This window comes from Rhincodon typus, chromosome 7 (assembly GCF_021869965.1).
Source record: "Rhincodon typus isolate 14 chromosome 7, sRhiTyp1.1, whole genome shotgun sequence".
Lineage (NCBI taxonomy): Eukaryota > Metazoa > Chordata > Chondrichthyes > Orectolobiformes > Rhincodontidae > Rhincodon > Rhincodon typus.
This window is the reverse complement of record NC_063338.1, coordinates 94,132,804-94,157,738: the sequence shown is the minus strand read 5'-3', so window position 1 is coordinate 94,157,738 and position 24,935 is coordinate 94,132,804. Positions and strand designations below refer to the sequence as shown.

The following is a 24,935-nucleotide window of genomic DNA, read 5'->3' as shown; positions in this document are numbered from 1 at the left end:
TGAGGGAGCGCCGCACTGTCGGAGGGTCAGTGCTGAGGGAGCGCCACACTGTCGGAGGGTCAGTGCTGAGGGAGCACTGCACCCCCTGATGACAGAAAAATGAAAATGTTCAAATTGAAGTGAACATTTGAGGTTATTGGCCATTTTTGCCAGGGACTGAGCAGTCACCCATGAGCTCACACCTCATCCCCGAGAGTGGCTGTAACAAGGTCAGTCAGGTGGGCCTCATAGAATATGAGTTCCCTGATTGGGGGCTGTTACTCAGGTCCAATCAGGGAACCCTGGCTGACAGACATAAGCAGGAGTGAAACAGATTCTGTTCACTCTGAGAGCTGGCTCTGAGGGAGCTGGATCAGTGACAAGGGCTCTCCTTGTGTAAATAAAGGGTGACTATGTGATGGGATACCGGCGCCTGTGGAGTTGTTTCAAACACCCCTCCCCCCTCCCTGATACCCCCCTGCCCAGGAAACCTGTGGGGACAGACAGAAGTGAAGGTGAGAGGGACCTACCTGCTCTCTTCCCCCTCCAGCAGCTTCCTGTAGGTGGCAATCTCTACATCCAAGGCCATCTTGACGTTGAGCAGATCCTGGTATTCCCGAAGGTGCCGTGCCATCTCGTCCTTCAAGTGGCGAATCTCCTCCTCCAGGCGTGTGATGGTGTCGGTGTAGCCACCTGCTTCGCCAGCAAACCTCTCCTCCATCTCCCGCATCTGCCGCATCAGGGACTCGTTCTGCCAAGACAGCTCCGAGTGAGAGCTCTGTACTACCCACACCCAGCTCCGGTTCCCTGCTGATACTACAGTGACACCCAGCTTGGCCCAAAACCCGAGAGAAATAAACAGCAGGCTCTAACAGCAGCCTCGAGCGCTCCTGAAGTCAAAAACATCGACAATAGGAGCAGGAGTAGCTCATTTGACCCTTCAAAGCCCGTTCCAAATCATTACGATCGCCTGAAGGTTACAGAGATTGAGTGGGTAACGATCTGGGAAATAGAGTGCAGCTTTCGAAAGTGGGAACTTGTCTCTTTTAGCAGAAAGATTAAAAAGGATGAAGCAAATTATCTAAACAGTGAGAGGTTGCAGAGGAATCTGGGTGTCCTGGTGCATGTATCGGAGAAGGGGAGTCTGCAGGTACAGCAAGTAATCAGGAAAACTCATAGAATGTAATGTTTTATTGTGAGGGAAATTGAATGCACGAGCAAGGAGGTGATGCTTCAGATATTCAGGTCATTGGTGAGACTGGATCTGGAGTACTGTGTACAGAGCTAGTCAGTGCATTTACAGAAGTTAATACATCGGAAGCAATTCAGAGAAGGTTCGCCAGACTAATCCCTGAAAGGAGCAGATTACTTTATGAGGAAAAGCCAGACAGGCTCGGCCTGTATCCTCTGGGGTTTAGAAAAATATAGGATCCTGAGGGGACTTGATCGGGCGGATATGGGAAGGACATTTCCCCCCTGTGGGGCAATTTAGAATTAGGGTCATAGTTTAAAAACAAGGATTCGCCTATTTCGGACAGAGATGAGGAAACTTTTTTTTCCCCTCAGAGGGATGTGAGTCTTTGAAATTCACTTCCTCAAAAGGCAGTGGATGCAGAATCTTTAATCATAGAATCCCTACAGAGTGGATATAGGCAATTCGGCCCAACAAGTCAGCACTGCCCCTCCGAACAACATTCCACCCAGACCCATCCCCCTACCTTTCTCTGTAACCCTGCATTTCCACATGTCTAATCCACCTAATTTATACACCCCTGGACATTATAGGGCACATAGCATGGCCAATCCACCCTACCCTGTACATCTTTGGACTGTGGGAAGAAACTGGAGCACCCGAAGGAAACCCATGCAGACACAGGGAGAATGTGCAAACTCCACACAGACAGTTGCCCGAGGGTGGAATTGAACCCGGGTCCCTGGTGCTGTGAGGCAGCAGTGCTAACCACTGAGCCATCATGCTGCCCAATATTTATAAGGCAGAGGTCAATAGATTTTTGATGACCAAGGGGGTGAAAGGTTATCGGCTATGTGCACGAATGTAGAGTTAGCGCAGATCTTATTGACTGGTGTAGCAGATTCAAAGGGCCAAGTGGCCTACTCCTGTTCCTGGTTCATGTGATTGTATCCAAATCAGTTCCCACTTGCCCCTCCCCTCAATACCTTTCGATCCCTTTATCCCGACGAACTGTATCTAACTCCTTCTTGTAAATATCTAAAGGTTTGGCCTCAACCGCTTTCTGTGACTGAGAATTCCACAGGCTCAACACTCTCTGGGTGATGACATTTCTCCTCATCCCAGAGACAGTAAGAACTGCTAATGTTGGAGTCAGAGATAACACAGGGTGGAGCTGGAGGAACACAGCAGGCCAGGCAGCACCAGAGGGGCAGGAAAGCTGACGTTTCGACTCTTCATTGCCCCAATACAAGTTCCCAGTCTCCAAAAAAGCCTGGTGGACAGTGTTATAATCTAACTGAGTCTGATTAACAGGATACCTATTCATTGGGTATTAACTGAGTGTTGAAATGCATTCAGGTATACAGCATAAACTGGGGATTTACCACACTCAGGAACTCAGCTAAAAACCAAAAGAACTGTGGATACTGTAAACCAGGAACAAAAACAGAAGTTTCTGGAAAAGCTCAGCAGGTCTGGCAGCATCTGTGAAGAGAGGAAGGGTTCTGAGGAAGGGTCACTGGGCCCAAAACACTAACTCTGGTTTTCTCCTTCACAGATGCTGCCAGACCTGCTGAGCTTTTCCTGCAACTTCTGTTTTTCTCAAGGAACTCAGCTGTTGAGTTCGGAGATGCATGCTTGCAATGTGAATCTCTGCAAATAAAAACTTAGCAAATATGAAAAGATTGGCTCCAGATCTATCCTTCAAGCCTGGAATCCTACAATTTTGTACATGATGTAACGTGTGTCATTTCATTAAGATCTGGGCTGTGACCTTTACAGCATGGAAAGAGGCCATTTGGTCCATCTAGTCTATGCTGTGTTTCGGCTCCATTGACTCTACTCCTTCAATCTAATCTTTTCCTTCCCCTCATGCATCACATAGCTTCCATTTAACTTTCTTTTTAAATATATGCATGCTGCTTGCTACCAGCACTCCCTGCGTAGGTAAATCCCACATCTTATTCCTGAATTCCTTCGGAATATAATGGCACAGCAAGGAGAAACAACTTCTTCACCTCTCCCCAAACAACCTTTCTTTTTATCATTTTAATAATATATACATCAGGTCACCTAACATACAACTGGACAGGTGATGGCTAGAGGTATGGACTGTTAGTCCAGAGACCCAGATAATGCCCTGGGGACCCAGGTTCGAATCCCGCCACGGCACATGGTGGAATGTGAATTCAATAAAATATCTGGTATTAAGAATCTAATGATGACCGTGAGTCCATTGTCGATTGTCAGGAAAACCTCATCTGGTTCACTAATGCCCTTTAGGGAAGGAAACTGCCATCCTTACCTGGTCTGGCCTACATGTGACTCCAGGCCCACAACAATGTGATTGACTCTGAACTGCCCTCTGGGTAATTAGGGATGGGCAATAAATGCTGCCTGGTCAGCAACGCCCTCATCCCGTGAATGAATTTTAAAAAACCCTCATCTGTTTGATTTCCTGAGCGATGGAATCCCTCAGTTCCGCTGCCATCTTTGCCAACGGCTGTGTACCTTTCCCACTGACTGTGTGGAAATACGAGAAGCAGAAGGTGATCCAAAAGCCCACAAGATTTTGTGATTACTGCTGAGGAAATTGTGGGAGGGTGTCATTAACCCTTAAATAAAAACCAAAAGAACTGCGGATGCTGTGAATCAGGAACAAAAACCAAGTTGCTGGAAAAGCTCAGCAGGTCTGGCAGCATCTGTGAAGGAGAAAACAGAGTTACTGCAGTTCCGAGGAAGGGTCACCGGACCCGAAATGTTAACTCTGTTTTCTCCTTCACAGATGCTGCCAGACCCGCTGAGCTTTTCCAGCAACTTTGTTTTTGTCATTAACCCTTTACTGGTGCTTCGTTTGGTTGTACTCTCACTCCAGAGAGTGGAAGGCATGAAGGACTGGAGTTTAGAATCCAGAGTGAGTACCAGTGGGGGAGTGCTGCCCTGCCAGGGGCATCACTGTCTTTTGGATAAGACACTACACCGAAGCCATCTGCTGGGATGGCACAGGTTCGAAGAGTAACAGATGATCTCTCCTCAGTGACCTCAATAATATTGGCTTCTCCTTTAAACAGGGCCACCAAGGGCAGAATGCCTGGTTGTTGACACATTGTTGTCAGTGAAGGCTTAAATCACAGAGGTCTACACAGTACAGAGAACCGCCATTCAGCCCATCAAGTTTGTGCTGGTCAAAAACAACCACCTAACTACTCTAATCTCATTTTCTAGCACTTGGCCATAGCTTTGTATACCTTGGCATCACAAGCGTACATCAAAACATTGCTTCGATGTTATGAGGGTTTCTGCCTCTCCCACTCTTACAGGCAGCGAGTTCCAGATCCCCCCCCACCACCCTCTGTGTGTGAAACAGTTTTCCTCACATCCTCTCTTAACCTCCTGCCCCTTACCTTAAATCTTCGCTCCCTGGTCATTGATCTCTCTACCAAGGGGAAAAGTTCCTTTCTGTTTACTCTATTAGTGCCCCTCATAATGTTATCCATCTCAACCATGTTCCCCCACCCCAACCCCCCGATCTCCTCTGCTCCAATGAAAATGACCCCCCAAGTCCGTCCCAATCTCCTTACACCCCTCACCCACCCTATCTTCCACGTAAAAACCAACAATTTTCTTGCCATCGTCAGTTCTGAGGAAGGGTGTCTAAACCCGAAACGTTAAGTCTGGTTTCTCTCCACAAATGCTGCCGGCCCTGCTGAGCTTTTCTGGCAATCTCTGTTTCTGTTCATTTGGTGTGCTGGACTTTTCCACATTGCAACGGTGCCTACATGAATATAAATAAAGGTAGTTCACTGGCTGTAAACTGCTTTGTGAAGTCCTGATGCCATAAAAGGTGCTATCGAAATGCAAGCGCTTTTTTCATTGACCATGCCACATGGGGATGAAGTCTCAGAGACTCATTAAACACTCACAGTTCCTTTGAGAGCATCGATCTCACAGGTGTAGCTCTGAATCTGGTGACGGTACTCCATCACATCCTGCTTGGCCTGTCTCAAGGCATCGTTGTTTTTGGCTGCACTCTGATTCAAATCAGCGACCTGAAAGAGGAGGAGGTCAGGGGTCATCATAAAGTGTGGAGTAAAGGGTTGACCGTACCTTCACCCTGCTGAGCACGTGCACAAGGAGCTATGTCATTGGTGCTTATAATCGTCCCCGAGCTCACTGCTATAGTTTGGACACGATCAGGGATCACTCCAGTAGATTCACGGTTGCCAGTTGCTGGGATTAATCTGAGTCAGAGGAGGTGGGATCAGTTAACTCAGTTGGCTGGATGGTGTGTTTGTGAGTTTAATTCCCACACCAGCTGAGCTCAACATGAAGGACTCTCCTTCTGAACCTCCTCCCCTTGCTCAAGGCATCTCACACACACACTCTGTCTCCATCTCTCTCTCTCTCACACACACACACACTCTGTCTCCATCTGTCTCTCTCTCTCACACACACACACACACACACACACTCTGTCTCCATCTCTCTCTCTCTCACACACACACACATGCACGCACACACAGACTCTCTCTCCATCTCACACACACATTCTGTCTCCATCTCTCTCTCTCTCACACACACACACACACGCACACGCACGCACACACACACACAATTTCTGTGCGTGAAACACAGAAAGCTAGCACACAGGGGCGGCAGGGAATCAGGAAGGGTAATGGAATGTTGGCCCTTATTTCAAGGGGGTTGGAGTATAAGGGTAGGGTAGTCTTACTGGAACTGTACAAGGTGCTGGGGAGACCACATCTGGAGCACTGTGAGCTGTTTTATCCCTTTATTTAAGAAAAGATATTATTTCATTGGAGGCAGTTCAGAGAAAGTTCATTAGGATGATCCCCAGTGTGAAAGGATTTCTGTTATGAGCAAAGGCTAAACAGGTCGGGAATCTGATCCCTGGGGTTCAGGAGAATGAGAGGTGACCTCATTGAAACATTTAGGATTCTTAATGGGTTTGACAGGGTAAATGCTGAGAGGATGTTTTCCCCTCATGGGAGAGTCTAGGACCAGAGGGTATAGTCTCAGAATGAAGAGGCACCAATTTAAGACTGGTCAGAAATCACACACCACAACAAGCCTGTGTTTTCAAATATACCTGTTGTACTATAACCTGGTGTTGTGTAGTTTCTGATCTTGCCCGCCCCAGTCCAACACCAGCACCTCCACAATTTGAGACCGAGATGAGGAGGAATTTAATTAATTTTTAATTTTTGAAGAGGTGGCCAGGAAGATAGGTGAAGGCAGAGCGGTTGACATTGTCTACATAAACTTTAGCAACGCCTTCAAAAAGGTACTGCATTGTAGATCCCTTAGGGGTGGGGTAGTGGGGGGTCACGGTGGCTCAGTGGTTAGCACCCGCTGTCTCACAGACCTGGGTTTAATGCCAGCCTTGGGGAACAGTCTGTGCTGAGATTGCACATTGTCTGTGTGGGTTTCCTCCCACAGCCCAAAGATGTGCAAGTTAGGTGGATTGGCTGTGGGAAATGTGGGGACAAAGGGATAGGGCTAGGGCTGGGGCTAGGGCTAGGACTGGGATCTTCTTCAGAGGGATGGCCCAGATCTAGGGGGCTGAATGGCCTCGTTATGCACTACAGGGATTCTATGTTTCTAAACTCTTCTCTCAGAGGGTGGTGAGTCTTTGGAACTCCTTGCCATAGAGAGCTGTGGGGCGCAGAGCCTTTATGTATATATATTTAAGGCTGAGATAGATTTTTGTTCAGTTGGGGAATCAAGGTTTACGGGGAAAGGGCAGGAAAGTGGATATGAGGAATATCGGATCAGCCATGATCCTATTGAATGGCACAGCAGGCTCGAGGGGCCGAATGGCCCATTCCTGCTCCGATATTTGGAGATTTCCCTTCAAAGCCCTTCAGAAGATAATGTTGGGGATGTTCAGGGACTACTAGCAGTGATTTGTTAAAATTGAATGGCCTGTTAGTCATAGATCATAAGACCATAAGATGTTAGAGCAGAAGTAGGCCATTCAGCCCATCGATTCTGCTCCACCATTCAATGAGATCATATTTGCTCTGTTAATCCTCAACACCACTTTCTTGCCTTTCCCCCATGAAGCTTGATTCCCTTCCTGATAGAAAATCTGTCTATTTCAGCCTTGAATATACTGAACGATGATAAAGAGTCCAACAGATTAACAATTCTCTGAGAGAAGACATTTCTCCTCATTTCTGTCTGCAAAGAGTGAGCCTTTATTCTGAGATTATACCGTCTGCTCAGGGCACAGTCTCTCTGCGTCCAGCCTGTCAGAGCCCTCTGAGAAGCTTAGCCCAGGTTATACCATGCCTCTGGAGCAGGTTGGAGTTGAACCCAGGCCTACTAGCTCAGAGGGAGTGACATTACCACTGCACAACACAAACCTTACAAAGCCTGCATTCTCAAATTAAACCTGAAGCCCTGCCTGTTGAGTTAACAAGCAGGAAATTGTTGGCATCCACCCGCTATGCCAAGTGGGCACAGTATGCTTTGAGTTCGTTTTTCCATTCCATTTGGCTGTTAGATCCACACACGCCCCTCCCCACATTGCACCCAAAGGCCCCTGCACCCGTCACTGGGTAAGTAATGGAGAGAACTGGTCACCAACCTTTGACTTGTACCATTCTTCAGCCTCCTGGACATTCTTGGCTGAAATGGACTCGTACTGTGCTCGGATATCGCGCAGAGCAGCGGTGAGGTCAGGCTTCGACAGGTCCATTTCAACTTGGACTTGCTGTTCCTGGAGCTGAGCCTGCAGCTCCCGCAGTTCCTTCAAACAAAGGAAGACAAAAAAAACATACAAAAGACAATCATTTTGTTGGATCACCCGTGGCATTGCTCCGTTCAAGTGGAAACTCTGTGAACCGGCCCCAGAAGTGAGTGAGAGGGCACTGAACACCATTCCAAGTGCCAGTGTTCCCATGTCCCATTGACATGGTTAAAGGGTCAAAATGCAGGACATTTTTCTGTGGAACATAATTTTCTAAAGAGAAAGGAGACCCTTCCAGCAGTCCTGGAAATTCAATATTTAGGGTGGCATGGTGGCTCAGTGATTAGCACTGCTGCCTCACAGCACCAGGGACCCAGGTTCAATCCCACACTCAGGTGACTGTCTGTGTGGAGTTTGCACATTCTCCCCGTGTCTGCGTGGGTTTCGTCTGGGTGCTCTGGTTTCCTCCCACAGTCCAAAGGAGGTTAGGAGGATTGGCCATGCTGAATTGCCCCATAGTGTTCAGGGGTGTGTAGATTAGGTGGGTTATAAGGGGATGGGTCTGGGTGGGATGGTCTGAGGGTCGGTGTGGAATTGTTGGGCTGAAGGGCCTGTTTGCACACTGTAGGGATTCTATGTTCTGTAATATATTTTACTTTCCTACATGAAGACACAACAAGGACACCTTAAAGTAAATCTCATAACCATTGTCCCTGTCCTGGGAGTTTTTGATGGGGACATTGTAGAGGGAGCTTACTCCGTATCTAACCCCGTGCTGTACCTGTCCTAGGAGTGTTTGATGGGGACAGTGTAGAGGAAGCTTTACTCTGTATCTAACCCCGTGCTGTCCCTGTCCCTGGGAGTGTTTGATGGGGAGATAATGTAGAGGAAGCTTTACTCTGTATCTAACCCCGTGCTGTCCCTGTCCCTGGGAGTGTTTGATGGGGGACAGTTACAGGGAGCTTTACTCTGTATCTAACCCCGTGCTGTCCCTGTCCCTGGGAGTGTTTGATGGGAGCTTGGCCCTGTATCTGGGAAACCGGTTGGAGAATGGAGGAGATTTTGGATGAAGGAGCTTGATGTCGACTCACCTCCTCATGGACCTTCTTGAGGAATGCAATCTCCTCCTGGAGGGCCTCAATCCTTCGCTCCAGATCGAGGCGAGCGAGGGTGGCTGCATCGACATCCTAGAAACAGGAAAAAAACATAGCTCCAGTGATGGTGAATACCCCCGACTGCTCCCTTACACGGTGAGATTCTTCTGACAGCCCTGTGAGGCCTCGAACTATCACACAGGAGAGTGGGACGCCCCTTAAATAAGGGTCCTCTGTGCTGGGCATTAGTGGAGGATACAGATGGCTCAGAGGAATGCTGCATTGCTCAATCCTGATCATACTGAATAATATGCAGCAAAACCCATCTCTCTAGCCCTTTCTTTGTGCTCTTTTATCCAAAATGCAGACCCCCACCCTGCCCCTCACATAGCAGCAGGGTGGTATGGTGACAATGTCAGAGGAGAAGCCACTCCTGAGGCTCCAGGCTAAAGCTCTGGTTCAAATCCCACCCTGGAAGCTGGTGGCAAATTGATTCAGCTCATAAATCTGGAGTTTTCCTTTTCAAGATGGAGTTAGTTATAGTCTTCAGGGCTAAAGAGATGTGGGAAAAAAGGGGGAACGGGGGCTGAGTTAGGTGATCAGCCACGATCGTATGGATACAACTTTATAAATAATTAGCTGGGTCACATTTGGAGTATTGTGTGTGGTTCTGGTCCCTGACAGTATAAGGATGTGGAGGTTTTGGAGAAGGTGCAGAAGAGATTTACCAGGACGTTGCCTGGTTCGGAGTGTGTGAGCTCTAAGGAGAGGTTGGACAAACTTGGGTTGTTTTCGCTAGAGGGTCCGAGGCTGAGGGGGCGACCTGGTAAAGGTATACAAAGTTATGAGAGCGATGGATAGGGTGGATAGTCAGAGTCTTTTTCTCAGGGTGGAAATGTCAAATACTAGGGGGCATAGGTTTAAGGTGAGGGGGGAAAAGGTTAAGAGGGATGTGTGACAGGTGTTTTATACACAGAGGGTGGTGGGGGCCTGGAACACACTGCCAGGGGAGGTGGTAGAAGCAGACAATGACGAGAGTAAGACTGGGGCCGGTCAAGGACAGTAGTGGGAAGTTGTGCGTGGAGTCCGAAGAGATAGGAGAGGTGCTAAATGAATATTTTTTGTCAGTATTCACACAGGAAAAAGACAATGTAGTCGAGGAGAATACTGAGATACAGTCTATTAGAGTAGACGGGATTGAGGTTCATAAGGAGGAGGTGTTAGCAATTCTGGAAGGTGTGAAAATAGATAAGTCCCCTGGGCCGGATGGGATTTATCCTAGGATTCTCTGGGAAGCTAGAGAGGAGATTGCAGAGCCTTTGGCTTTGATCTTTATGTCGTCATTGTCTTCAGGAATAGTGCCAGAAGACTGGAGACTAGCAAATGTTGTCCCCTTGTTCAAGAAGGGGAGTAGAGACAACCCTGGTAATTATAGACCAGTGAGCCTTACTTCGGTTGTGGGTAAAGTGTTGGAAAGGATTATAAGAGATAGGATTTATAATCATCCAGAAAGGAATAATTTGATTAGGGATAGTCAACACGGTTTTGTGAAGGGTAGGTCGTGCCTCACAAACCTTATTGAGTTCTTGGAGAAGGTGACCAAACAGGTAGATGAGGGTAAAGTGGTTGATGTGGTGTATTTGGATTTCAGTAAAGCGTTTGATAAGGTTCCCCATGGTAGGCTATTGCAGAAAATACAGGGGCATGGGATTGAGGGTGATTTAGCAGTTTGGATCAGAAATTGGCTAGCTGTAAGAAGACAGAGGGTGGTGGTTGATGGGAAATGTTCATCCTGGAGTTCAGTTACTAGTGGTGTACCTCAAGGATCTGTTTTGGGGCCACTGCTGTTTGTCATTTTTATAAATGACCTGGATGAGGGCGTAGAAGCATGGGTTAGTAAATTTGCGGATGACACCAAAGTCGGTGGAGTTGTGGATAGTGTGGAAGGATGTTGCAGGTTACAGAGGGACATAGATAAGCTGCAGAGCTGGGCTGAGAGGTGGCAAATGGAGTTTAATGCGGAAAAGTGTGAGGTGATTCACTTTGGAAGGAGTAACAGGAATACAGAGTACTGGGCTAATGGTAAGATTCTTGGTAGTGTGGATGAGCAGAAAGATCTCGGTGTCCATGTGCATAGATCACTGAAAGTTGCCACCCAGGTTGATAGCGTTGTTAAGAAGGCGTACAGTATGTTAGGTTTTATTGGTAGAGGGATTGAGTTTCGGAGCCATGAGGTCATGTTGCAGCTGTACAAAACTCTGGTGCGGCCGAACTTGGAGTATTGCGTACAGTTCTGGTCACCGCATTATAGGAAGGATGTGGAAGCATTGGAAAGGGTGCAGAGGAGATTTACCAGGATGTTGCCTGGTATGGAGGGAAGGTCTTATGAGGAAAGGCTGAGGGTTTTGAGGCTGTTTTCGTTAGAGAGAAGAAGGTTAAGAGGTGACTTGATAGAGACATACAAGATGATCAGAGGATTAGATAGGGTGGACAGTGGGACCCTTTTTCCTCGGATGGTGATGGCTAGCACGAGGGGACATAGCTTTAAATTGAGGGGTGATAGATATAGGACAGATGTCAGAGGTAGGTTCTTTACTCAGAGAGTAGTAAGGGCGTGGAATGCCCTGCCTGCAAAAATAGTAGACTCGCCCACTTTAAGGGCATTTAAATGGTCATTGGATAAACATATGGATGATAATGGAATAGATTAGGTTAGATGGGCTTCAGATTGGTTTCACAGGTCGGTGCAACATCGAGGGCCGAAGGGCCTGTACTGCGCTGTAACGTTCTATGTTCTATGTTCTATGTTCTTTACAATAGCAACGTTTAAGAAACATTTAGACAGACTCAGGAACAGGCAGGGAATAGAAGGATATGGACCATGTGCAGGCGGCTGGGATCAGTTTAGAATGGCACCACGCTCAGCACAGACACGGTGGGCTGAAGGGCCTGTTCCTGCACTGTACTGTTGTATATTCTATGAATGGTGGAGCAGGTTTGAAGGGCTGAATGGCCTACTCCTATCTTCTATGTTTCTGTGAATTGGAAGCAAGTTTCAGTGATGGTGGCTGTGCTCCCCTGAAGGAGTGAACCAGATGGGTTTTTACAACAATGGTACCATGACCATCCTTGGGCTCTTAGCTCCACATTTCTTTTCACTTTGAATTCACCACCTGCCAGGTTCCAACCCAGTCACCAGAACGTTACCTGAGTCAGTAATCTAGAGATAATACCATGAAGCCTCTATTTTGGTCACCCACATCTTCCCAACATTCCCTGCCATTTGGTCAATTGAGCCTCATGATGACCCCTTCCCCCCGCCATTGCCACCATACAGTCAATCAGAAAGAGAACAGGATCTTCGATACCTGATTGGGTGATTCTTTGCCTGTTGAAATCTCTTTTTCATCCCATCGCTCAAACTATTTTACAATCAACAAACTGAAGAGTTGAAAGTAAATTTTTTAAAAAATCATCCTTTTCTTTAAATAAAAACCGAAAGAACTGCGGATGCTGTAAATCAGAAACAAAAACTGAAGTTGCTGGAAAAGCTCAACAGGTCTGGCAGCATCTGTGAAGAAAAGATCAGAGTTAACGGTTCGGGTCCGGTGACCCTTCCTCAGAACCATTAACATACTCAGTATGGCTCTGAGAAAGGGTCACCGGACCTGAAACGTTAACTCTGTTTTTTCCTTCACAGGTGCTGCTGAGCTTTTCCAGCAACTTCCGTTTTTGATCTTTTTTGTTTCAAACTTCCTCCTGGGATTTTTCTGGGACCAGACTTACATGCCGGAAAGCAGCAAGATTATTTTCAGCCTCCTCCTTCAGCTGGATCTCATCTTGTAATCTGTGAGGAAAGATTAAAAGCACAGTGATCTCAATCTGAACCTCACTCTTCATAGACCAACTATTCAGGCTTTTGAATGACTTTCCCTTTCTCCTTTTTTTTCATTATTTATTCACGGGATGAGAGCGCCACTGGCTGGGTAACATTTATGGCCCATTCCTAATTACCCAGAGGGCGGTTAAGAGTCAACCGCATTGCTGTGGGTCTAGAGTCACATGTAGACCAGACCAGGTAAGGATGGCAGTTTCCTTCCCTAAAGGACATTAGTGAACCAGATGGGTATTTCCCGACAATCGGCAATGGATTCATGGTCATCATTAGATCCTTGATTCCAGATATTTTATTGAATTCAAATTCCACCATCTGCCTTGGCAGGATTCGAACCCAGGTCCCTAGAACATTACCTGGGTCTCTGGATTAACATTCCAGTGATAATACCACTAGGCCCTCGCCTCCCCCTAATGATGTAAATCTGGGGGAGGGATCTTCCTGCCCAAGTTCCCCACACTGTCCTGAGCACAGTCAGAACAATCTGACCAAGTGTAGTGATTATAATGAGGTCAGTCAGGTGGACCTCATAGAATATGAGTTCCCTGATTGGGGCTGTTGGCATGGCCCAATCAGGGAGCCCTGGCTAACAGTTAACAACAGGAGTGTCAGACAGTCTGCTCACTCTGAGAGCTGGCTCTGAGGAAGCTGGATCAGTGTCATGTACTATGCATATGTAAATAAAGGCTGGCTTGGTGATGGGATACTGGCCTCTTGGAGTTACTTCACCAAGAATTTCTCCTTTTTCATCTTGTCGTAGATTCCTTGTCTTAAGCCTCACTCCTGTTTTTTTTTTTCTTGACCCTTGCCCTATCCTTTATTCCTTGGTCATCACTCTGTGAGGTCTCTATCCCTTGTCCTACAGGCCTCATCATCCAAGGCTCAACCCTATCCCTTGCTCTCACTATATTGCTTAACTGCCACAGGCAGCACCATCTCCCTTGCCCTAGGCCTCAACATCCCAGACATCAAATCTCTGCCCCTTATCCCAGGCCTTACTCCACTGCCAACTGCCCTCTAGGCCTCAACATATCCCTTCCCCCTAATACTCGCCCTATCCCTAATTTTCTACAGGCCTCACCATCCTAGGCCTCACCTTGTCCTTTGCTCTAGGCCTTATCCTTGGCTTCACCTTGTGGCTGGATTTAGGTTTTGCCTTCCTTTATGCCAGGCCTCACCCTCTATCTTAACTGCCCTAGACATCAGTCCTTGCCCTGGGCCTTATCTCTTCCTATGTCTGAGGACTCACTCTCCCTTATTACCTAGGCCTTACCTTACCCATTTGTTGGCTCACCCTACTAGGCCTCACCCTATTCTTTGTTAGAGGGCCTACCCCACTTCTCATCCTTGGCATCAGGTGGCAATGTGCAGTTATTTTCGGTGAGCATCCATTTGCTAACCTCCCCTTGCGATTGGAATTTGTTATTTTAAGTCCTAAATACCCTTGAAGTTGCTGCTATTTTTACCTTAATTCTCAGCTGCTCTCGCAATAAATCTGGTCTTGTCCCAGTCGCTTGAGGTCAGTGGCACAGATTAGTCTTTCTGATTACAGGCCCAGTTGGTGCAACACTCCATTTTTCCAGTCTTATGAGTCAGTCAGTCCTGGATCAATGGGCAGCTATCTCTCCTATCTCAGCCGTAAGTGACGGGTTCTAATCCGATTCCCGAGACTCGGGTATGTCAAACTGAATCATTCCAGAGAGGTACTGAGGGAGTGCTGCACTGCCAGAGACGCCCTGCACCAGAATGTTCTGATGCCTTCTCCAGTTTTAAAATATTCTGCGGCACATTTTTAAACAAAGGCAGGGTTACAGGGAAAAGGGTAGGGGGATGGGTCTGGATGGGATTCCCTTCGGAGGGATGGTGTAGACTTGTTGGGCCAAATGGCCTGTTTCCACATTGTAGGCATTCTATGATTCTATGATCTATAAGTACTCCTTGGTGCCTTTAATTAACATCTCTGAAACCAATTAATCGGTTATTTTTCTTATTGTTCGCAGGAGCTACTGAGCTCAAATTCTTTCCATTTAATACTGCAAGAAGTGATCATTCTTAAATCTGCCACTATCCTGGGCGTTACCATTGATCAGAAACTCAACTGGACGAGCCACAGTGGCTACAAGAGCTGGTCAGAGGCTAGGAATACTGTGGCGTGTAGAATTAGAATTAGAAACAGGTTTATTGTCACGTAATTCACTTTCTGACTCCTCAAAGCCTCTACAAGGCACAAGTCAGGAGTGTGATGGAATACTCCCCACTTGGCTGGATGAGTGCAGCCCCAACAACACTCAAGAAGCTTGACACTATCCAGGACAAAGCAGCCCACTTGATTGGCACCACATCCACAAGCATCCCCTCCCTCCACCACTGATGCTCAGTAGCAGCAGTGTGTACTATCTACAAGATGCACTGCAGAAATTCACCAAAGATCCTCAGACAGCACCTTCCAAACCCACCACCACTTCCATCTAGAAGAACACGGGCAGCAGATACATGGGAACACCACCCCCTGCAAGTTCCCTTTCAAGTCACACACCATCCTGAGTTGGAAATATATCGCCGTTCCTTCACTGTCGCTGGGTCAAAATCCTGGAATTCCCTCCCTAATGGCATTGCGGGTCAACCCACAGCAGGAGGACTGCAGTGGTTCAAGAAGGCAGCTCATCACCACCTTCTCAAGGGGCAACTAGGGATGGGCAAGAAATGCTGGCCAGCCAGCTACACCCACAACTGAATAAAAAAGACTTCAAAACGTTCATGGAAACATAGAAGATAGGAGCAGGAGGAGGCCATTTGGACCTTCGAGCCTGCTCTGCCATTCTTCACAATCATGGCTGATCATCCAACTCAACAGCCTAATCCTGCTTTCTCCCCATAACTTTTGACCCCATTCGCCCCAAGTGCTATATCTAGCCGCCTCTTGAATAAATTCAATGTTTTGGCATCAACTACTTCCTGTGGTAACGAATCCCACAGGCTCACCACTCTTTGGGTGAAGAAATGTCTCCTCATCTCTGTCCTAAATGGTCTACCCTGAATCCTCATACTGTGACCCCTGGTTCTGGCCACACCCACCATCAGGAACATCCTCCCTGCATCTACCCTGTCCAGTCCTGTTAGTATTTTATAAGTCTCTATGGGATCCCCCCTCATTCGTCTGAACTCCAGCGAAAACAATCCCAACCCAGTCAATCTCTCCTCATACGTCAGACCCACCATCCCCGGAATCAGCCTGGTAAACCTTCTCTGCACTGCCGCGAGAGCAAGAGCATACTTCCTCAGAAAAGGAGACCAAAACTGCACACAATATTCTCGGTGTGGCCTCACCAAAGCAGAAAGAGTAAATGACCCATCACATGGTGCAGTGATGTGATAATGGGATATATATTGTTAGGACACAGGGAGAATTTCCCTGCTCTTCCTCACATCTGGAGTCATGGAACTATTTAGCTTCACCTGTTTGAGAAAGCGGGACAGACAGGGCAAGCCAGACACATCAGACATTGCATTCTGCATGTGTCTAATCGAGGTGATATTTTAATCCACAGTCTGGTTCCCAAACAGAAGAGAAACTGAGCAAGGCAGGAGGTTAGTAAGAGGTATCACATTCACAAAAAGTGTCCTGTACCAACTTGTGGAAGAGAGCTCCATTTTATCCACACCCCTGCTCATTCCCACAAATCCTTCTCCTTCATCTCTTTATCCAAACCCCCTTAGAACATTCCTGATGAATATGCTTCCACTGCCCTATCTAGGCAGCACATTCCAAATCCCACGACTCGCTGAGTGAGACAGATCCCTCATTTCATTTCAGACTCCTTTCTCTTCAATCAGTGGTGTTCTCTGCTGATCATCTTCCTAGTGGAACCCACTTCTCCAATCTCTCAAAACCTCTCTGCTTAATCTCCCCTTAAACTTCTCTGCTCCACGGAGAACAATGTCATCCTCCCAGTCCGTAAAACAATAGCAGCGGGACTAGGCCATTCGGCCCCTCGAGCCTGCTCCACCATTCAATGGGATCACGGCTGATCCAACATTCCTCACACCCATTTTCCTGCTTTTTTCCCGATAAGCCTTGATCCCCTGACTGATAAAGAATCCATCTATTTCAGCCTTAAATGTACACAAGGACTCTATCCCTATAGCTCTCTGTGGCAAGGAATTCCAAAGGCTCAGAATCCTCTGAGAGAAGAAATTCCTCCTCATCTCAGTCTTAAATTGGTGCCCCTTTATTCTGAGAATCTCAGCATATCTGGTCATATTTTAGAATTTCCTGATCATCTCCTCTGTTCCCTCTTCAAGGACATGGCATCCTGCCTGATGTTTGGCTTCCAGAATTAAACAACTTTCCGGCACTAGACACTTGGAACTGTTGCGCAAAAACTTCTTTATTTTTGTACTCAACGCCGCTAATTATAAGTCAGTGACTCCTGCCTGTTTCTCAACTCAAACCAGTCACCTTCAAAGACATGTGTCAGGACAATCTGACAGTCAATATGCAATGGAGCAGCTGCGATCGCATTGCGTAAGCTTGAGTGCGACAGGGACTGGGTGCAAATGCAAACAGTGAACACAATGGGTGAGGGGTGTACGGGACTAGTTGAGAGTTAAAACAGAGATTTGGATTCTGAATCCAGGCTTTGACAGAGGGCAAGATGGATCAGAAACTAGCTAATGGCAAGAAGGTTATAGCATTTGAGAACCTAGAAATTATCATTATCACTAAGGAGGCAGTGCTGGGCAAGCTAATGGGGCTAAAGGTAGAAAAGTCTCCTGGCCCTGATGAAATGCATCCCAGGGTACGAAAAGAGGTGATGGGAGGAAATAGCAAATGCACTAGTAATTATTTACCAAAATTCACTGGACTCTGGGGTGGTTCCCACAGATTGGAAAACAGCCAATGTGACGCCACTGTTTAAAAAAGGAAGTAGACAAAAAGCAGGTAACTATAGGCCAGTTAGCTTAACTTCGGTAGGGGGGAAAATGCTTGAATCTATCATTAAGGAAGAAATAGCAAGACATCTGGATATAAATTGTCCCATTGGGAACACCCAGCATGGGTTCATGAAGGGTAGGTCATGTTTAACTAATTTGGTGGAATTCTTTGAGGACATTACTTGCATGGTGGACAATGGGGAACCTGTGGATGTGGTGTATCTGGATTTCCAGAAGGCATTTAACAAGTTGCCACACCAAAGGCTGCTACATAAGATAAAGTTGCACGGTATTACAGTAATGTCTTGGCATGGATAGAGGATTGGTTGACTGGTAGAAAGCAAAGAGTAGGGGTAAATGGGTGTTTTTCTGGTTGGCGGTCAGTGGCTAGTGGTGTGCCTCAGGGATCAGTGTTGGGACCGCAATTGTTTACAATTTACATAGATGATTTGGAGTTGGGGACTAAGTGTGGTGTGTCAAAATTTGCAGATGACACTAAGGTGAGTGGTAGAGCAAAGTGTGCAGAAGACACTGAAAGTCTGCAGAGGGATATAGATAGTCTAAGCGAGTGGGCAAAGGTCTGGCAGATGGAGTACAATGTTGATAAGTGTGAGGTCATCCATTTTGGTAGGAATAACAGCAAAACGGACTGTGTTTTAAATGGTAAAAAAATTGCAGCACGCTGCTGTGCAGAGGGACTTGGGTGTCCTTGTGCATGAATCGCTGAAGGTGGGATTGCAGGTGCAGCAGGTAATTAAAAAGGAAAATGGAATTTTGTCTGTCATTGCTCGAGGGATGGAGTTTAAACACAGGGAGGCTATGCTGCAGCTGTATAGGGTCCTGGTGAGGCCACACCTGGAGTACTGTGTGCAGTTTTGGTCTCCTTACCGGAGAAGGGATATACTAGCACTGGAGGGGGTGCAGAGGAGATTCACTCGGTTGATTCCAGAGTTGAGAGGGTTGGATTATGAGGAGAGACTGAGTGGGCTGGGATTATACTCATTGGAATTCAGAAGAACAAGGGGAGATCTTATAGAAACATATAAGATTATGAAGGGAATAGGTAAGGTGGAGGCAGGGAGGTTGTTTCCGCTAGCAGGTGAAACTAGGACTGGAGGGCATTGCCTCAAAATAAACGGAAGCAGATGTAGGACTGAGGTCAGGAGGAACTTCTTCACCCAAAGGGTTGTGAATCTGTGGAATTCCCTGCCCAGTGAAGCGGTTGAAGCTACCTCGCTGAATGTTTTTAAGGCAAGGCTAGATAAATTTTTGAACAGTAAAGGAATTAAGGGTTATGGTGTGCGGGCGGGTAAGTGGAGCTGAGTCTCAAAAAGATCAGCCATGATCTTATTAAATGGCGGGGCAGGCTCAAGGGGCCTACTCCTGCTCCTAGTTCTTATGTTCTTATCACAGAATCAGTATCACAGACTCATTCTGACACTGAAGGAGGCCATTTGGCCCATCATTCTGACACTGCTTCTATTATCTAGTGCCTATCTCCTGCCTTTTCTCCATCTCCTTCCACACTGTTAAATATACACAAGGGCCATGCTCCCACAGCTCTCTGTAACAAGGAGTTCCAAAGACTCGCAACCCTCTCAGAGAAGAAACTAGTCCAAAAACACTATCCAATACCCCCTTGAATCTCTCCACTGAGCCTGCTTCCCCCATATTTCCAGGCAGTGCACTCCATGCCCTAACTAATCTTTTCTCCACTGTCTTTGCCTCATTCACTCATAACTTAATGTAGAAATAGAGGGACGCGACTGAAGAAATGAACTGAGATCTCTATCTTTAACCATCTGTGATCTCCCTACTGTAACACCATTTCTGATTTTAATAGCTCAACCATTGGAGGCCAAGCCTTTAGCTGCTTGGTCCCTGATCTCTGGGATTCAGATCCCAGGCCTCTTCACCTCTCTTGCTCTTCAAGAGATCTCATGAAATCAACTGCTTTGACCCAGCTTTTGCTAACCTGCCCTAACGTCTCCTAATATGACCCGGTGTCAAAATTCGACCATACATGTCGAGAGGGCTCTGGGTTGTTCCAGGCTGTCTGTTGGAATCGTGAGAGGTTTTTGTTTTCTGAGAGAACTGAAGGGAATGACACACTGTCGGGAAAAGGTGAGGCCATGAAGAAGAATGGCCATGATCTGAAAGGTCAGTGGAACATGTTTGTGAGGTCTCAAGGCCCAATTCAGCTCTTGCCTGTCCAGAAGTGTGAGCTGTTGTAATTGTATCTGTTGCTAAGGAAGCAGATGAGCTAGTAAGGCAGACAGATCTGATATTAGTTAACAGGCTGCACTCCAGGAACCAGTCTCCGGACCCTTGGATTTTCCTGTCATCAGCGTGATACACTAACGGCCTGATCCCCCCCCGCCAGACCAGGAACAGCTGGCACCTCCAAACATCCAAGCACCAGAGAAAGGAACCTCAGCCTCTCACAAGAAACAGAGAAGCTAGGAGTAGGCCATTCAGCCCTTCGATAGGAGGATGGCTGATCGACTGACACTCACTCCAATCCGGATGGGAACTCCTGCCTGGTATTTAGACAAACAGGAAAATTATACCCATCCCCCCAACTCCTGCGCCCAATGCCCTCCAACCAACCCCCACCACCTGCTTAGCCTCCCCATCCCCACCTTCCCAAAGGAAGATGGCGGGATCCTCTTGTCTTTGTAGCCCACCCACGCATCATGCTCAGTTCCATACCCTCCCCGTGGGGTGGAAGTGGGTTAGGGGCCACACCGATTATTGTTGCCACCACCATGAGCACCATGAACTGAAGCTGGCACCCTTGCGCCTCTTTGCTGCCATCTGCCCACTTCAAGTGTCAGGTGGGAGGCAAATGTGTACCGACTTCCTCTGATACAACTTGCATTTAAGTAGCATCCTTCACAATGCGAGGAGGATGTCCTGAAACTGCTTTACAGCCAATGAGCCCCTACCCAGCACTGTGTCCTGCTCCACTATCAAGTGTCATCGATGTTACAATGTGGGGAAAGCAGTAACCATTTTTCACACAGCAAGATCCCACAATGTGGGGCTGTTTGCATTCGACGGTGCTGTTCGGGGCACCTGGCCATTCCGACACAGAATGAACTCCTCGACTCTCCTGCGAAATGGTATCGACATGAACGTTACATTTCCACACCACAGGGACGAGGAACCTCAGTTTAACATCTTGTTGTCCCTCAGTGTCGCCTCCTTCAGGTCTCTAAAGTGAGACTGGAACATACAGCTTCTTGGCTCTGCTACTTGCTGAGACATGACCAACATAACCTCGGCATTGACTAAATATTGGGAAAATTGTCATTCCTTCTCCAACCCATGCCCCTGGATTATCCCAGGCTGATATTGCACAGTGGTCTCAAGAGGGAGGGGAAAGATTAACACTGTACAGTCACATTTCTGTGAATTACAAATTAACTAAAATATAAACTCCAGGCCTACGACCTTTCTGGCATTATTCTTCAGTCTGTCACCCAGGAAGATTATTTATAAGTTACCTGATGGAATCGTTTAACACTTGTTCTCCCCCTCCCTCTCTCTCTCTGTTACTCCATTCATTTCTCCTTTTAAGGTCAACAACAGGGTGTGGAAAGCTTTCAGTGGCCTGACTTAAAATAATCAGACACTTTCTCCCAAAGACAAGTGCTACAGGGGGAAGGAAGATCCGTTTGTGATATCAGGCAACATACTTCCCCTTTTATTGTTTAGCTGTCCTGTTCTAATAATGCTTTATCAAGCTCAGGTACAGTTACAACAATCATCTCTAATTCACCGACTTTCAATGTAAATAAAGCTCTCTCTACTCTTTCAAACTGAAAATAAACTCTCTCAACACTGTCCCCCCATCAAACGCTCCCAGGACAGGGACAGCACGGGTTTAGATACAGAGTAAAGTTCCCTCTACACTGTCCCCCCTCATCAAACACTCCCAGGATAGGGACAGCACGGGTTTAGATACAGAGTAAAGCTCCCTCTGCACTGTCCCCATCAAACACTCCCAGGACAGGGACAGCACGGGGTTAGATACACAGTAAAGCCGCAATTGAGCATTCTTGTGGCATAATGGTAGTGTGTCTACTTCTGGACCAGGAGGCCTGGATTCACTCCTGCTCCAGAGGTGTATAACGGCATCTTTGAACAGACTGGTTGGTATGGGGATAGGTTAGCTTTGGCGGCTGGCTTAAGATGTGGCGTGGGTTCCCTTCCTGCACCAGCTGAGGTTACCGTGAAGGACTTGAGCCCAGGACCCCCTGCTCTGTCTGAGGTGTTGTCTCTCAGACAAGATACTCACCTGGAGGACCATCTACTCACTGATAGATAGGAAACATCCCGTGACACTAGGATCATTGAATGTTTGCAGATGCCATTCAGCCCATCGTGTCCATGCTTGCTCATTGCCAAAATGAATCAGCTAGTCCCATGATCCCTTCCTTGCCCCATAGCCCTGCCAACTTTTCTCACTGGAGATAATGTTCCAATTCCCTATTTGGAAGCCACAGTTGAGTTACCACACCCTCAAATCCCGGGGAAAATGGGTTTCAGTCACCTCGTCTCCAGTTCTTCTGCCAAACACTATAAATCTGTGCCCTCTGGCTTCCAGAACCTTCTGCCAATGGGACCCATTTCCCTCTGTCTGCTCAGACAAGGATTGGTGCGATTTTCACCCTTTTAAAGATGGGCAGAGAGGCTGAGGAATCTGCCTCGTATCCTGGTGGAAATGAATCCCTCAACTAACACCAGCAGAAATCGACGATCAGGCCTTTTATCTGAGGGCCGTTGGTGGGATCTTGCTGTGCGTGGATTGGCTGCTCCATTTGCACACATCACCTTTCTCTGCCTGGATCTTTCACGCCGACACAGACAAGCTGGGTCATCTTTCCGGGCTGTAGATTTGATCTTTACAAAATGCTGGGGTTTTGTTGTGCAGAAAGAGGCCATTCGCAACATTGTCTCTGTACTGGTTTCTGAAATAGGCACCCAGCTAGTCCCGCTCTCCAGCCTTATCGCCGTACCCCTCTAACTTCTTCAATTTCAAATATATGTCCTGCTCCCGTTTGAAACCTCCTGTGGAATCCTCCTCCCCCACTCTCACAGGCAGCGCATTCCCAATTCCAACAACTCTTTGAGTAAAGAAGTTTCTCCTCATCCCAGTCCTAGCTGTATTGCTGACAGCCCTGAAACTGTGACCCTGAGTTACTGACACGCCAGTGCAGTACTGAGGGAGCGCTGCCCTGCCATAGCTACGCTCCTTTTCCCAAGTAACTGAAGCTGGCACCCTTGCGCCTCTTTGCTGCCATCTGCCAGAGCCATCTGCCTGGGTCTGTGGTGGAAGCAGGCTCAAGTGAAGCATTCAAGAGGGAGTTGGATGGAACGGTTTGCGGCAAAGGTGGGAGACTGAGACTGGATAGCATAGCCAGTGCGAGCACAATGGGCTGAACGTCCTCATTCTGCCCTGTAATAATTCTGTGAGCACGTGCAACTGGGTCAGCGATGTTCGAGGTCATTCAGGGGCCTCTGTCACATGAAGTTTAACCCTCTTCAGAACAATTACATTACCCAATCAGTTCCAGTTTTCACCTGGGATGTTACACCACTGTGCCATTTACCTGCTCAGGTGAACGTAAAAACAATTACACTGTGGTATTCTGAAGGGCTGCTGGGTACACAGCCTCACTGCGCTGCCCGTTATTAATCACTCACTTCACATTGTGAAACAAAAGCATTATCCGGTCATTGGCACATTACTTTTTGTGGGATCCTGCTGTTCCCAAACTGGCCTTGAACCGAGTGGCCTCTTACAGGAGCACTACAAAACAACTTGCATTTAGAGAGCTTCCAGAGGGCAGTAAAGCGTCTCGAGTTGTTTTAAAAGAGCAGTTGTCTGAAAAAAATTTGATAACAAGCTGCAGGAGAAGACATGCAGACAAATTAGGACATAGAACATAGAACATAGAACATTACAGCGCAGTACAGGCCCTTCGGCCCTCGATGTTGCACCGACCTGTGAAACCAATCTGAAGCCCATCTAACCTAAACTATTCCATTATCATCCATATGTTTATCCAATGACCATTTAAATGCCCTTAAAGTGGGCGAGTCTACTATTTTTGCAGGCAGGGCATTCCACGCCCTTACTACTCTCTGAGTAAAGAAAATCGATAGTCAAGGAGGTAGATTTATTGGAATGCCTTGAAGGACAAGACAGAGCGGGAGAGAGAGAGGGATAATTGATAAAAGAGAGAGAAATAAAGATGTAGAGAGTTAAAACAGGAACTTTATGATCTACGGGGTCCAGGCAACTGGAGGCCTGGCTAGTAATGGAGGGGTTTAATTCAGAGATGCCTAAGAGGGCAAAGTTGAAGAGGTTCAGCTAATTGGCCATGAATAACATATCCTGCTTGGAGTAAAATGTGTGACTCCCACAGCAAAGACTTTCCCGATCAGCTTGCGTAGAGATGTCATTACACACCTCTGGAGCTGGTGGGACTTGAATCCAGGCCTCCTGGCTCAGAAGTAGGGACACTACCACTGTTTATCCTTCATCCTGTTTCAGAGAGAGTGCCTGTTCATTGTGTTTAACATTCACACGGCTAAGGTCAGACCCCAGCACAGACCTGCAACTTGATGCCCAGTAGATACGAGGTGACATTTAATTAACTGACCATTACATCAAAGGCTGATTAAATTGCAGAGTGAAACTTGCTGCCAAGTGTTTGACTTGGTTACGGTGACAGCAACATCTTTCATATTTACTGCGGCTATTTTTAATTGATGGTCAGTGGTGAAAAGAGACTGCAGTAAGAAACAGTATCCCGTCTCATTCTTCAAGTCAATCACGCTCGCTGGCTCACTCTCGGTCTCTCTCTCTCTCTCACTCACTCACTAGCTCAGTCTCTCTCTCTCTCTCTCTCTCTCTCACTCACTAGCTCAGTCTCTCTCTCTCACTCACTAGCTCAGTCTCTCTCTCTCTCTCACTCACTCACTAGCTCAGTCTCTCTCTCACTCACTAGCTCAGTCTCTCTCTCTCTCTCACTAGCTCAGTCTCTCTCTCTCTCTCACTCACTAGCTCAGTCTCTCTCTCTCACTCACTAGCTCAGTCTCTCTCTCTCTCTC

General features: G+C 47.2%; 1 protein-coding gene across 1 annotated transcript in view; it reads right to left on the bottom strand.

Annotated features, from left to right (window-relative positions):
• desmb (desmin b) overlaps positions 1-24,935 on the bottom strand; it is a 31,891-nt gene that overhangs the window by 4,237 nt on the left and 2,719 nt on the right. Inside the window, exons 2-6 of the mRNA XM_020521719.2 lie at positions 12,767-12,827; positions 8,978-9,073; positions 7,785-7,946; positions 5,095-5,220; positions 510-730 (exon numbers count right to left, since the gene is read on the bottom strand). Of these exons, the coding sequence (XP_020377308.1) occupies positions 510-730; positions 5,095-5,220; positions 7,785-7,946; positions 8,978-9,073; positions 12,767-12,827 (666 nt within the window). The remainder of the gene's footprint in view (positions 1-509; positions 731-5,094; positions 5,221-7,784; positions 7,947-8,977; positions 9,074-12,766; positions 12,828-24,935) is intronic.